The following is a 14,131-nucleotide window of genomic DNA, read 5'->3' on the forward strand; positions in this document are numbered from 1 at the left end:
CTCTGCAGTGATCCATATTTACCTAGTTATGATGATCCCAACACTGTCAATTTTCAGCTTTTTTTTTAAAAAAGACTTTATTTATTTATTTGAGAGAGAGAGCACGAGTTGGGGGGGGAGGGGTGGAGGGACAAGCAGATTGCCCACTGAATGCAGAGTCTGATGCGGGGCTCCATCCCAGGACCCTGGGATCAGGACCTGAGCCGAAGGCAGACGCTTCACCGACTGAGCCACCCGGGTGCCCCTCAATTTTCAGCTTTTAAAAAAAGAACCTAGAGACAAAGTACAGAAGAGTTCATTAGCATTACAGACCAGAATGGAAATATTATCAACCAAAAGACTAAAGCAGATATAGTAGCAAGTGGCTACCTCTGGGTGCAGACTGGGGGATAAGATGGGAAATAGTAGAATGACTTTTACTTTTCTTCTTTTTTTAGAAATTTCTTTATTTATTTTACTGAATAATTTCAAAAGTAACTGATCATCAAGGAGTTCAGGATTCAGAGTCAGAAGCTCTTGGTTCAGTTGTCCAATTTCAGGCCTCTTCTGTTTCAGTAGGCAAGTCACGTAGCCTTTGCACAGCCCATGTCCTCGCCCATAATAATGCCACCTTCCTTGTGAGCCACACTGTAGTGTCATGAAGAGTCACTTGGATAATGCATGTGTAAGCTTTTCATCAACTGCTAAGAACCTAACAAATGTTTGCTCTACTTTATATCCCTGTTACTTACTTTATTAGAGGAAGTAGTTAGGTTGAAATTATAACGTGGGTGACTATGTCTGTGTTCTACTTGGAATGTTCATGTAGTTTTAGTCTTTTAAGTGATTTTGGGTCATGAGGAGGAAGGACCAAATTTTCCACCATCTATTCTGTAGCCCACGCTGTTCTTAGTGCTTGACATGGATTCAGTGTTTCTCGTATTTTCCTCCAGAGATCCCTGATGCAAGGAGGAGAGACTATGGCTCTTTGGAAGGGGGATTGTGTGGGGGAGTTGTCTGCTAGCTACTAGTAGAAAAGTTATGTGAACCTTAAATTCTACTCTATAATATGTCTCGTTTGTTGAAATTGAACAGACGTTGACATTGCTCTTTAGTCTAGTCTGCCAAGAAGATGCGCTCCTTTTCCTCTGTAGCTTCACATTCCTCATGATGACCACTTGGGTCATCACTGGGGCTGGTATCCCCGTATTTGAAAAGCACTGAACTTTATTTAGATGACTTATATAATGCTCAGAATATTATGACATACGTGGTAATATTCCAAGTTTGCTCAACTAAGGTTCAGAGAGATTGAGTAATGTGCCCAAGGTCACATGGCTGGTAAGTGAAGGAGCCAGATTTCTCCCCAGGTTTGTTGGACTTCCAAGCATATGCTTCTGCTCAGCCCTGCCTTTAGAGGTGGAAACCTGAATTAGCCTTTCATGTAGAGTTCTTTTTTATGTACTTGGAAAATAGAATGCCAGCAACATTCTTGACTTTCTTATAGTTTTGGTCCTTATTCATTGATGGTTTTTGTGTCTGTTTTCAGCCAAAGCTCCAGACAAACCTATTCAGGTAGTTTATGTGCCCTCACACCTGTTTCACATGCTATTTGAGTTGTTCAAGGTAAGTGGAATTTAAAAACACGGAAAGAAGTCTTCATTTTAAATTACTTTGATTCAGGGCATAATGGATTCATTAGATTAGCATAAGAAAAAGGTTTTGCATAACCATTTTAAAAATTCTATTTCTGATACCCTGTGGGTTTTATAATTTGTACACTGTGAGATGAAAAATTGCTGTGTATGGTATAGTTTACATGAATATTAGTACATATTGATTTTGAAGCTTAATTGTACTTTAGTGATTTTATGTAAAAATCCATACTGTTTTTTCTTCAGTTATGAGATTAGAGATGCTTTTTAGTTTCCAAACCTGGCAAAGGCTTTATTGATAGTAGCCAGATCAAAATAAATACATTTTTTGCATATTTATGTTTCTGAACAGTAAGCATGTTAGTGCATCGGCAGTTGTTTTAGTACTGAGAGATCCCGTAACCCCTTTACGTATTTGAGTCCATTCAGAAGATCTGATGGGAGCAGAGGGGAACATAGGGAGGAGCTGGACCAAAAAAAGGACCCCTCCCCAAAAAAGAACAAAACCTCTTTAGACTCTCTACAGTTTAGCTGTTGCTTTTGTTAATCAGTAGCTCATGTCATGTATAAGAGCAGTATTATAGGCACAAGGTGTTTAAGCTAAAATTTCATTTCTTCCGATGTGTAAAACGCTAAATTGAACACCTGAAAAATCAGTTATGCTGATTTGCTTCCCAAAATTATAATGTTACTGATGTAACACTTTAAGGTTGAGATGGGCATTCAATTGTGAACTTTCTCTTCAACAGCTGTGGCTTTTTCAGAATTTCTTTTTAACTGACATTGCTTCTACTTATTTTTTTCAGCCAAATGATTAATTTTTGTGGGAAGCATGAATACTCTCAGGTTTTCCGCCTTCTTTAGAGGAAAGGTGCTCTGTAAATGCAGACTGATAAATAGGATTTAAAGCGCATCAGTGAGCCTCTGCAGCCTCGTTACATGTGATAAAAACATTTCTCTTGGTTAAGAGTTGAATAACTTAAATACCCTAAGGCAAAAACAAAAAGAGAAAAGAAAGAAAAAAATACTTAGTATGATAGATGGAAATAAAACTAGATGAAATCAAAATAAAGCATCGGGCAATTTTTCCTTGATCCAAACACACATTTAGCTAAGTTCTTTAGAGAAAAAAAAAAGGTGTATAAATCCAGCTAATATTTGCTCCACAAAAGCATTATTGTGTAATAAGTAATCCTGTGCTAGTTTCTTTTTTTAAATTGTGGTTTGTGAGTCAGCGGTATGCTACAAAAAAAGCCTTATTATTTTAGAACTCAATGAGAGCGACAGTCGAACTGTATGAAGACAGAAAAGAAGCCTACCCGTCTGTTAAAACCCTTGTTACTCTGGGTAAAGAAGACTTGTCCATTAAGGTAACTACTTTATTTGCACATATATTTTATCAGTTAATTTAATAGTACCCAGACCCTGAGGAATCCGAGGGAAGAGAAGAAAATGGACCGTGGACATCTTATTTGTATGTACCATGTCGGATCTTGAGCTTGTTACCTTTTTTAAGCTTATCAGAACCCCATTTTTCAAGGAGCTGAGCAAGACCTGGGCCTAAGGATCTGTTAGATCCTAGTGCCCTTCCTTGCCTCCTTTGTTTTAGGTTGTTCACAGTGGAACCATTTTTTCCTGGGGGTTCAAAGCCCTTGTACATTTTAGAGTTCCCTGGTATGTACTTTAATGAACTTCTTGCCTCGGACTAAGTATAGATTGACTTTTTAAAAAAGCCATTTTGTACATTACAGATAAGTGACCTAGGTGGTGGTGTCCCACTTCGAAAAATAGACCGTCTTTTTAACTACATGTATTCAACTGCTCCTAGACCTAGCCTGGAGCCTACAAGAGCTGCCCCTCTGGTAAGCATCCTAAAGTGCTGCTTAAGGAAAGACCATTAACACAAGGAGGGACTCCAACAGAGCGGCCTTTCTCCCTGGCTTCTTATCCTAGCCTCTTTGAATTTGAATGTTTCCTGCATGATTTGGAGGAAGGGGGACTTTATCCCACTGCTACTTTCTTTGTGAATCCTTTGGACTTAGGTTTCTTTTCTAATTTTGTCTAAGAAACACTCAGAGCTGAGCACCTCACTTCCTAATGTAGAGAAAAAGCACTTGCCTTTGGTTGAGACTGCTGTGAGAGCACCATTTCCCACCTGGCGCTACCCTTGGAGGGGGTGGAAGGTTAATAGCCCGCTAGCAAGGGAGCCCTGGAGCGCTTATGGCTGCTGCGCGTGGTCCTGGGCACTTGGGCGTACTGTGGAGACCCAAATCACCCGGGGCCTTTGAATTTCCCCCACCACATCTGTTTATATAATTAGAATGTTAAATTATGAACACATTAAATTTTGTATAGTAAACAGCGTAAGCAGGAAACATATAGGTGGCGTATGCCTTTTCAGAGCCCTTTCTGTCTCCGCTCTGTTAGGCAGTGAGGAAAGCCTCAGGTTACCATGGCAGCATTTAAACCCTGCTAGGGCCACACTTTGTTCCCCTGCTGAGTGTTTCTAATTGACAAACAACAATTGAACCCTTTGTCATTAAACACAGCAACATATCTATCAGTCTGCAAAATGGTTGAGGGTACAAATTAAGTTTCATTTTCAAGTTCTACCTGACTGATAAACATGTGAGGTTATATTTTATTTGCATGAATAAAATCCAAGACTTTGCATCATTTATTTGAGACAGAGTTTGTTAACTTAGCATGTTGAAAACGGAGAGGAAGTAATTTTTATAGGAGCCAAGAAAATTCTTGAAAGATCAATTTTGAAAGGCATTGCCTTTCAATGCTCTGGTGCCTACTTAAGTAAGTGTTAAAAGAAAAAAAAAAACACTACAAGTGAATCTGGAGCCTTCCCCAGTTGTTTAAAAGGAATATGGATCCTCTCTTCCAGGTCTCAAGAGAGCAGCTTGAGGATAGCTGTTCTGTCACCTTTTTTTAAAAAAATGAAACTGAATTGACATAAGAGACCTTAAAATATTATGTATCCAACCTCCCATTTTATAGATGAGAAAATAAGAAAATAAGTGCCTTTGCCCAAGGTCATTGCACTTTAGGGCACAGCCGGCGCTGGTCGCATCAGCGTTCTTTCCCGTGTCCCATACGGCCTCTCCTTTTGAAGAAAGACTTCCACTAGCATCTGTCCCAGTTATCAACTGTATATGTCCCCAACTCCTGTCGGGTCCTTTGACACCCTAGGAAAGCTTGGGTGAACCTCATCCAATCCGAGTTAGAGACCCCTCTTCTGGGTTCTCATGGCTTACCTGGCTTCTCACACCCACGATGGCGTTGGCTCAGGCGTTCTTGTCTGTTTCCTCATATGAGGGCAGGCTCTGGGTCTTGTTGGAGTGTAGGAGGCAGATTTCCTTGGCCTCTTGCTGGACTATTCTAATTTCTTTGCTGTGGTGACCACATTCATCATCATGGGTGCCTCGTCCTCACCACTGGCCATATTCTGCCAGTACTAAAGCCCTGGAATGACAGTGTGCTCGGTCATATCCAACCCTTTGAGTTAGGCCCTGCCCTGAGGAAGGAATCCAGGAATGATGTTGGCAAATGGTAGAAATCCATGTAACCTGGTAAAATTGCTGCTCTGTAGTAGCCATAATAGCAGCTTCCGTTTATTTACTCTTACGAGGTCTTAGGCACTGTGTCAAGACTTGACACTTGTTATATTATTTAATCCTCAGAGCAGCTCTGAGGGAGGCTTTTTATTACATTTTCACATGACAAACAGTCTCAGAGGGGTTGAATAAACTGCTCAGAGTGGATTTCTACTTAGGTCTCTCTGAGCCTAAAGCCTGGGCAGCCTCTGCTCTATGAGCACATTACCCCATTGCCTCCCTTGTTAACCTTGTCAGTGGTTTTCATCAGAGGGGCCAAAGCTTACGGCACTGAACCTGCCCCTCCACTCCAGACTTAACCGAGATTAGTCTCAGTTGTTCTTATTGTTCTTGTCAATATCTGAGACCTTTGCTTTTTTCCACAACCTGTTACATTCAGGGTTCTATGACATGAGGATACAGGAGGGTACTGGAATTGTTTTCCCATCTCTAAACATATGTGATGTACCATATATCAAAATATTTCAGCATTCCCAGAACCTTAGGAAGTAGACTCTCAGGAAATTTTCTTTTCAGTGTATTAGCCTGGGTACTGGGAGATTTGAACTCTTGTGCTACTCAATTTAATTTTCATTTCAGAGAGCAAGAAAATCTGATAATGGAATTTTGGGATGATGTGGTTTAGTTTTGTTACCAGTTCAAATTCCACTTGATTTGGGATTTGCTTTAAAAATGCCAATAGTTTGCGGGGCGCCTGGGTGGCATAGCGGTTGGGCGTCTGCCTTCGGCTCAGGGCGTGATCCTGGCGTTATGGGAGAGCCCCACATCAGGCTCCTCTATTATGAGCCTGCTTCTTCTTCTCCCACTCCCCCTGCTTGTGTTCCCTCTCTCACTGGCTGTCTCTATCTCTGTCGAATAAATAAATAAAATCTTTAAAAAAAAAAAAAAGTCAGTTGCTATGGCTTTTATAAAAAAAAAAAAAATGCCAATAGTTTGCTTTAAAATGCTAAAAAAGCATTAGTCAAAACCTGGAGTATTTCTAATATTTTCCAAACATAAGAGAAGTGTTTTTGCAGGGTGAAAATAGATTGTTTGCCATAAATGAACATATACATCATTGTAAAGGTTGGATCAATAGTTTATTTGCTTTAAACCTGAATTAAGAATTCCTTTTAGTCGGGACCCCTGGGTGGCTCAGGCAATTGGGCATCCAACTCTTGATTTTGGCTCAGGTCATGATCTCAGGGTCCTGGGATCAGGCCCTACGTTGGGCTCCCCACTCAGGGAAATCTGCTGAAGGATTGTCTCTCCCCCTCTCCTGCTTGTGCTCTCCCTTGCTCTCGCTCTCTAAATAAATAAGTTTTTAAAAGAGAATTTCTTTTACTCTTCTGAGTAGTCCTCATACCAAGTATTTAGCATTTGTGCATGTCTCACTGTATTAATTTTCTTTTCTCGATAGGCTGGATTTGGTTATGGCTTGCCAATTTCTCGTCTGTATGCTAGATATTTCCAAGGAGATCTAAAACTCTATTCCATGGAAGGAGTTGGTACTGACGCTGTCATTTATTTAAAGGTACTACACTTTAATTAGTTATATGAAGGCATCTTTACTTTTGAAAGCTTTAAGTTCTAATAACTAATGGAGAATAGCACTACATCACCTCTTACATTCATTTCAGATTTACTTCAGTTTTATGGGAAAACCAGGGTATGTCCTGCCCTTGATTTTATGCTCAGATATAGCAAAATATGAAACATGGAGATGTAAAAACTAAAATACTGATTTTTAAAGCCATGATTCTTATTTGTGATTTCTTTTTAAATTGCGTAAGCATTGAAAGGACTAATCTAAGGGGAGACATTTTCATAAACTGAAGTATTTTAGTCTTTTACTTTAAAACTCTCTGGCTTTCCCAGAGTTCCAAGAATTCAGTAATCGTAATATGGTGATATAAAAGGCTGATCTAATAACAAAGCTTCCATAACACAGGTTTTCTCATGCATTGCTGGCATCAGACTTTTACTTATTTCTAAACTCTGGAATATTTGGAGGATTTTTTGAATAGGCAATATAGGCACGTAGTACAAAATTGAGAAGCTACAAAAGGGAAAACTCAAGTCTTTCCCACCACTGTCTCTAAGTCACCCGCTTCTCTTTCCCAGAGGTTACCATGGTACCAGGTTCTCATGGAGCCTCCTAGAGTTAATTCTGCATTGATAAACATATGGGGGGAAATAATTTTTTCCCACACAATGATTATTTCGGCATTTTGCTTTTTTTTTTTTTTTTAAGCTTTCCTGTATAGCTTGGAGATCTTTCTATATCCATTCATACAGAGCTGGTCATTCTTTTTAACAGCTGTGTAATGTGTTATGTGTTGTATGTAATGTGGTACACCATTATTTAACCCATTATTTGGAGCGTTCATCTTAGATGCCAATGCATCAGAATGATGTGATATTTGATATCACCTTATGGGCTTATGTTTATAAACTTAGTATGTATGAAACTTTATTTCTGTATGGGCCCTCTGAGAGAGCAACTGTCCGGTGAATAAGGCTTGGCCTAAGACCATATAGTCAAGATGATTGAGTATCTCAAAGCAGTATTAACTGAATTAAAATGCTTTTTCTTCTGGTTACTTTATGTACTTTAGTACTGGTTTTGAATGAGTGAATGTTTTTATTCCTTTAAGAGAACTTTAATTTCATCCTGGCCAGTCTAAGTAAACTATGAAAATGTAATTTTAATATAATTCTAAAAATATGCATTAAGGTTTCTAATGTTTTAAATAGTAAAATTGGGCTTAGTATTTCATCTGAGAAAAATGACACTGTGGACCTTCGGTGTATATTTTTGTCTGCCTCATAGGCACTTTCAAGTGAATCATTTGAGAGACTTCCGGTTTTTAATAAGTCTGCATGGCGTCATTACAAGACCACACCTGAAGCTGATGACTGGAGCAATCCTAGCAGAGAACCTCGGGATGCCTCAAAATACAAGGCGAAACAGTAATTTCCCACTTTGCTTTCTATTATCAAGTATCTGATTTTTCCCTAGAATGTACCAGCCAGATGATACCTTTAGCCAAATCTTCTTTGTGGTTTTTTCACTGGAAGAGCAAAGTGATCTCTAAAGAAAGATTGGAGCAGCTTTTTCACTCCAGACAGGAAGGACAGCAAGAACTGGGTAGTCAGAGTAGCCCTTCCCCTAGAGGTGCTGATGTTCTAGGAGTCCTTATACTGTGAAGGTGTTGAGAGCAATAAGCAAGGTTTATCCTGCTGTAGGTTTGATTTTGAAAGTAAGTTTTGCAATTTGTCATCACTTATAGAGATTGACAGGAGAATGTTTAGAGAAAGTCTGTGGGCGGGTTGAATCTGAAAAAAATGAAGAAGTTAAAATTGTCAGTCAAGATAAACAAGATGTGATTTATCCATACAACGGAAAAGGACAAATACTCTATACACATACACGTACTCTAAGTGAGGTACGTAGCAAAGTCAAATTCATAGGGACAGAAGGTAGAATGGTTGCCAGGGGCAGGGGGAATGAGGAGTTCGTGTTTAATGGGTACAGAGTTTCTGTTGGGAAGATGACGAAGTTCTGGAGGGGGATGGTGGTGGTGGTTGCACAACACTGTGAATGTACTTAATGCCACTGAACTGTGCACGTAAAAACAGCCATTTCTTACCATCTTACCAGATAGCAAATGTTATGTCTCGTTTATCACAATAAATAAATGAAGAAAGAAAAAAGAAAACTAATCACAGAACAACAGGTTTCACTACTTTATGGTAATAAGGGCAACAATCCAATCTTTGGTTTCCAATTATTTTCCATTCTGACTACTATTAGGCTCCAGCTCTACTAGCAACAATAACGGCTCTATTTATTTAAAATAACATTTTATTAACAGGACAGTACTATATGTGCATTGTAAAAAATTAGAAAATGTAAGTAAGCAAAAACAGAAAGAGAAACCACCATATTCCCACAACCCAGAGATGACTACTCTTACGACTTTGTGTATGTTCTTCCAGATACTTTGCTATTTGTATGTGTACGTATTTTCCCCCAAATGAGATCTAATTATTTATACTGTTTTACAACCTGGTTTTATTTCATTTAACCATTTTCACCTTTCCACGTCAGTAAATTTTCATCTTGAAAATGTCCCTGAATTGCCCAGTTCCTAGATTGTATAACAAATTTGAGTAGATTTCAAGTTGCTTTTAATCTAGAACAATTTTTTTGTTGGTGCTGAGAGACCATCCTAGTTGTCTTGCAAAAGTATCCCACCTTGATTTATTTGGTTTCTTCTTTGACATCATTTAGCTTTTCCCCCATTCTCTGTATTTCCTATAAACTGTAAGTTCATCTAAAGATTCAAGGGAGCATTTCTTGCTAGAGTACCTCATAAGCACTGTTTCAGAATTACACTGTGAGACCCGTGATATCTGACTGACCCACCATTAGTGATGTTAAGATTGGCCATGTTTCATGTTTCAGGATTGACTGACTGATCCCTCTATGGTATAGTTGTTTTTCCCTTCTGAACTAGAAAATAATCTGGGAGCGCCTGGGTGGCTGAGTCGGTTAAGCGGCCAACTCTTGATTCTGGCTCAGGTCATGATCTCAGTGTCCTGGGATTGAACCCCATGGCCAGCTTCCCGCTCAATGGAGAGTCCGCTTGAGGATTCACCCTCTCCCTCTGCCCCTCCCCCTGCTCATACATGTATGTTCTCCCTCTCTCTCTTTCTCAAACAAATAATTAAATCTTTTTTTTTAAAAAAAGAAAGTAATGTGTGTAGCACTATTTCAGCTCTGTGCAACCATCACCTAACAATTTTTAACACCAGTCTGTAATTATGGCCTGAATCAATAATTTTATTAATGTTTCTAAGATAAATTATTTTTTTAAGATGAATTATTTTTAATATCATTCCTTTGACAATTATTAGCTGACATTCTCCTGTAAAGTTCTTCCTCATCAACGCAGGCCATTTAGATACCTTTTTATTTTTAGATTTTATTTATTTATTTTAGAGAGAGTTAGAGAGTGGAAGAGGGGGGAGGGGCAGAGGGAGAGAGAGAATCCCAAGCAGACTGTGCGCTGAGTGGGGAGCCGACATAGGGCTCAATCCCAGGACCCTGAGATTATGACCTGAGCCAAAATCAAGAGTTGGATGCTTAACCGACTGAGCCACCCAGGCTCCCATTTAGGTGCTTTTTGAAGTACAGTTCCTCCTGACAGACAGGATAAGAATTTAAATCTTCTCTTTAATTACCAATTTTCAAAGTAAGAAGTTGAGGTAAAATCCACCTTAAATTAACAGATGCATTTCTGGCTTTCTCTTTTTCGAGCATTATTATGGATAGTGTAGACTTTCCTTCCGTATGTTTCAGTTAGAACTTAACACACACACACACACGTATATAAAGTGCACAAGTCTTAAGTTTATAGCCTGACACATTTTTACATCTATATTTCTAGCACCTGTAAAGGGCCCCCCTTTCTGATAAGACTCTTCCCCCTTTATCATCCCCACCATGTAGACATTATTCTGACTCTGTCACCCATTCTTATAAGTGACTCTATCACTTCTTAAACTTAAAAGGAACATGTAGTATGTACTCGTTTTGTGTCTGGATTTCTGTGAGGTTCATCTATGTTATTGCATGTAGCAGCCATCTTTTTGATGATTAAATTGGCACACCTTTGGCCATTGGTAACTATTTCGAGTCATATCCTCAGTGTTCCTTTGCTAAAACCCCACTGATCTTTGAAAGCTTTTTCTGGCCCAAGATGATATCGTGGTCACATCTTATACCTTCCCTGCCTCCATCCTAGAATCAGCCATTTCCCTCAAGGAGTCCTATTTGCCTCTAACAGGTATTAGAGACCCTAATCTGGAAGTTGGGGATGTACATTATACCTTATCTAGTCCCCTTTTTTGGACAGAACTATACAATACCCATTTTTAAATCATAAGTTCAGGGGCGCCTGGGTGGCTCATCCGTTAAGCATCTGCCTTTGTCTCAGGTCATGATCCCAGCATTCTGGGATCGAGCCCTGCCTCGGATTCCCTGCTCAATGGGAAGCCTGCTTCTCCCTCTCCCACTTCCCCTGCTTGTGTTCTCTCTCTCACTGCCTCTCTCTGTGTCAAATAAATAAGTAAAATCTTTAAAAAAATAAAAAATCATAAGTTCATATTGATGTTTTCAAATCGATTTTAACATTGCAATGTATTTTAATTGTGCATCTTTCTTCTTACCCTGAAAATCTTGACTCTTAACATAATGCAACAGAAAGGTATTTGTATGCACATATAGTTGATATAGCTTTGTGATTTTGTCCCATTATAGTAGCGTTGGTCTTTTCTGATTAATGATATAAAGGGCATCTCTATTGATTTTTTCTCTATGGAAGCATTGTGATGGACCTCTGTAGAGTATTGCTGGACCAGTCATTCATCTCAAGGAGGAGTTTGGTTTGTGCACGTGAGTGCAAGCATACACACGGCTGTGCATACAGACATACACATACCATCCCTGGCCAAGATGAAGCTAAATCAGCTTGAAACAATAGGATCCATTTCCCTTGATTTGATTTTCAGCATCTGTGTCAGTCAGGTGACATGTTGGGCATCACTGTGACCAATTAATGCAAGCTCTTGCTCTGCTAGAGGGAGTTATTTGGGTAGTACAGAAGCAGTCTTTCTAAATCATGTGGTCCGTTTGGACTGTAAAAAGATGGCTTTAATTGAATCTTGTTTTAAATGCCATTTTAAAACTAAATAGTTTAGTAGGTTGTATACTAATTATGAGTCTTGATTTCTAATATATTATTAGGTAAACAACTTTTAGCAGAAAGCAATATTTAAAATTGGAAAATGGTTAGCCTGATGATTAAAATTGTTAAATTATACAAATAGGATAATTGGTGGTGATCTTGGGAAAATTTTTAGTGTAGCTATGGTAAATTCACTAGGTGAATGAAAAATGCTACAAAAATGTATTTTCTAATCAGATTTTTCTTTTTCTTTTTTTTTGCTTTTTAAGTTTTTATTTTAATTCCATTTAGTTAACGTGCTGTGTAATGCTAGTTTCAAGCATACAGTATAGTGATTCAGCACTTGCACACATCACCCGGTGCTCATCACAATCTAATCAGATTTTTAATAATAACTTTATTGAGATATAATTCCCATACCCCCATAAAATTCACCCCCTTAAAGTGTACAGTTTTACTGTATTCACAGAGTATGCGACCCTCACCACCGTCTCATTTTAGAACGTTTGTACCATCTCAAAAAGAAACCCTTTACCCATTAGTACTCATTCCTCATTTCTAATCAGGTTTTTAACTGAGGGTAAAGAACTGTTTGAAGTATGTATAAGGGGAGCGCCTGAGTGGCTCAGTCGGTTAAGTGTCTGCCTTCGTCTCAGGTCATGATCCTGGGGTCATGGGATCGAGTCCCACATCATGCTCCCTGCTCAGCGGGAAGCCCGCTTCTCCCTCTCCCTCTGCCCCTCCCCCCTACTCATGCTCTCTCTTGCTATCTCTCTCTCTCTATCTCAAATAAATAAATAAAATCTCTTTTTGAAGAATGTACGAGGGATGTGAGGGAGATCTGGCTGCGACATCTGTCACCCCATTGATCGCCAGGGTTGAAGTATGTACGAGTAATAAATGGTAATTCTTTTTCTGTAGTAACCATAGAGAATAATTTTGAGATAAGGCAAAGCTTTTTGAATTATCGCTGTAACTAAATGCTCTGAGTAAATCTTGGTTAAATAGAGAAGGTTGTACTCAAGCTCACTATGGATATTCCTGTTCTTTTCTTTGTAGGGACAAGATCAAGACTAATAGAACTTTCTAGAGAACTGAATGCTCATGTCATCTCTGAGAAGAAAGATTGTCTTCTGCAAGTCAACCAGAGAGAACTCCTTTTCTCCACCAAGTCTGAGCAAGGCACTATATTTACTCCAGTGCTTGAATGTGTAATTTCTCTATATGAGCTGGACCTTTTCCACAAAAACCTTCCTGTAGCTGCCAGCTCGTCACTAAAGTAGTAACCTGAGCAATTTTTCCTAGTACGTTGCCGTGGTTTGGTTGGCTCCCGTCGTAAGAGAGTGCAGAGCCTCATTAGTGCTCTGCTGCCCTCATACTTCCCTCCTCCTCGTCATAAAGTCGAGTGTCTACATTCTCCCCAGGATTCTAAGCTCCTTCCTCATTCCAGATACAGCCAGTTTCTGCTGTTGCTCTTTGTGACCAAACACCATGGTTTTCCAAACCACCGACTAAGGCCCCCGGGTGATCTAAAAGTTGAAGACACCCAGCAGAGTGTGTCTTGATAATTCAGTCCTGGGGCCCTTGGTCTCATATGCGTCCTTCCTCACCCTGTGATTTCAACTTTTTCTTCTTCTGTCTGATCTGAGTGAGGTGCGGCTCCTTTCACATTAGTTCTTACTCTCTGATGCATTGCTTTTATTTTAAAATTCATTTATGTACTTCCATTCTGTCAATTAAAGCGTTCCAAAAGTTGTCTTGGGATTTTTCACTTAACCGCTTGGTTTCAAAGATCTTAAGTGAAAAACTACCTTCCGGTTATTATCTAGTTTGTGAAAAGTGGGAAGTGGAGTTTTTGTGCTATGTAAAAATTTTGCTAGTCTGGTTATTCTGTTCTATTGCTTTGTAGTTTTCTGAGGAATTGGAAGTCCCTGTGTGAGGTGCTTTACCAGTTGTAAGATTGGCTACTGAAGGGAAAAGGTCTTTCTAGTTGATTTTGAAAAATGCCCTAGGTCTTCATAATTTTCATTTTCATGAATTTTTGGCCAGTTCTGGAATTGTCGATCTGATTTTCATACTCCTTTACTTTTTTGCTGAAGGCTGGACTGGGCAGAGGCCTTGGGGTGAGGAAAGAGAA

General features: G+C 39.3%; 1 protein-coding gene across 1 annotated transcript in view; it reads left to right on the forward strand.

Moving 5' to 3' along the window:
* Positions 1–13,750, forward strand: part of PDK3 (pyruvate dehydrogenase kinase 3) — a 65,960-nt gene extending 52,210 nt beyond the window's left edge. The window contains 6 exon segments of the mRNA XM_011234129.3: positions 1,529–1,605; positions 2,903–3,004; positions 3,386–3,496; positions 6,660–6,773; positions 8,073–8,212; positions 13,054–13,750. Coding sequence (XP_011232431.2) covers positions 1,529–1,605; positions 2,903–3,004; positions 3,386–3,496; positions 6,660–6,773; positions 8,073–8,212; positions 13,054–13,084 — 575 coding nt within the window. The 3' untranslated portion in view covers positions 13,085–13,750.
* The last annotated feature ends 381 nt before the right edge of the window (positions 13,751–14,131 follow it).

This window comes from Ailuropoda melanoleuca, chromosome X (genome assembly GCF_002007445.2).
Source record: "Ailuropoda melanoleuca isolate Jingjing chromosome X, ASM200744v2, whole genome shotgun sequence".
NCBI lineage: Eukaryota > Metazoa > Chordata > Mammalia > Carnivora > Ursidae > Ailuropoda > Ailuropoda melanoleuca.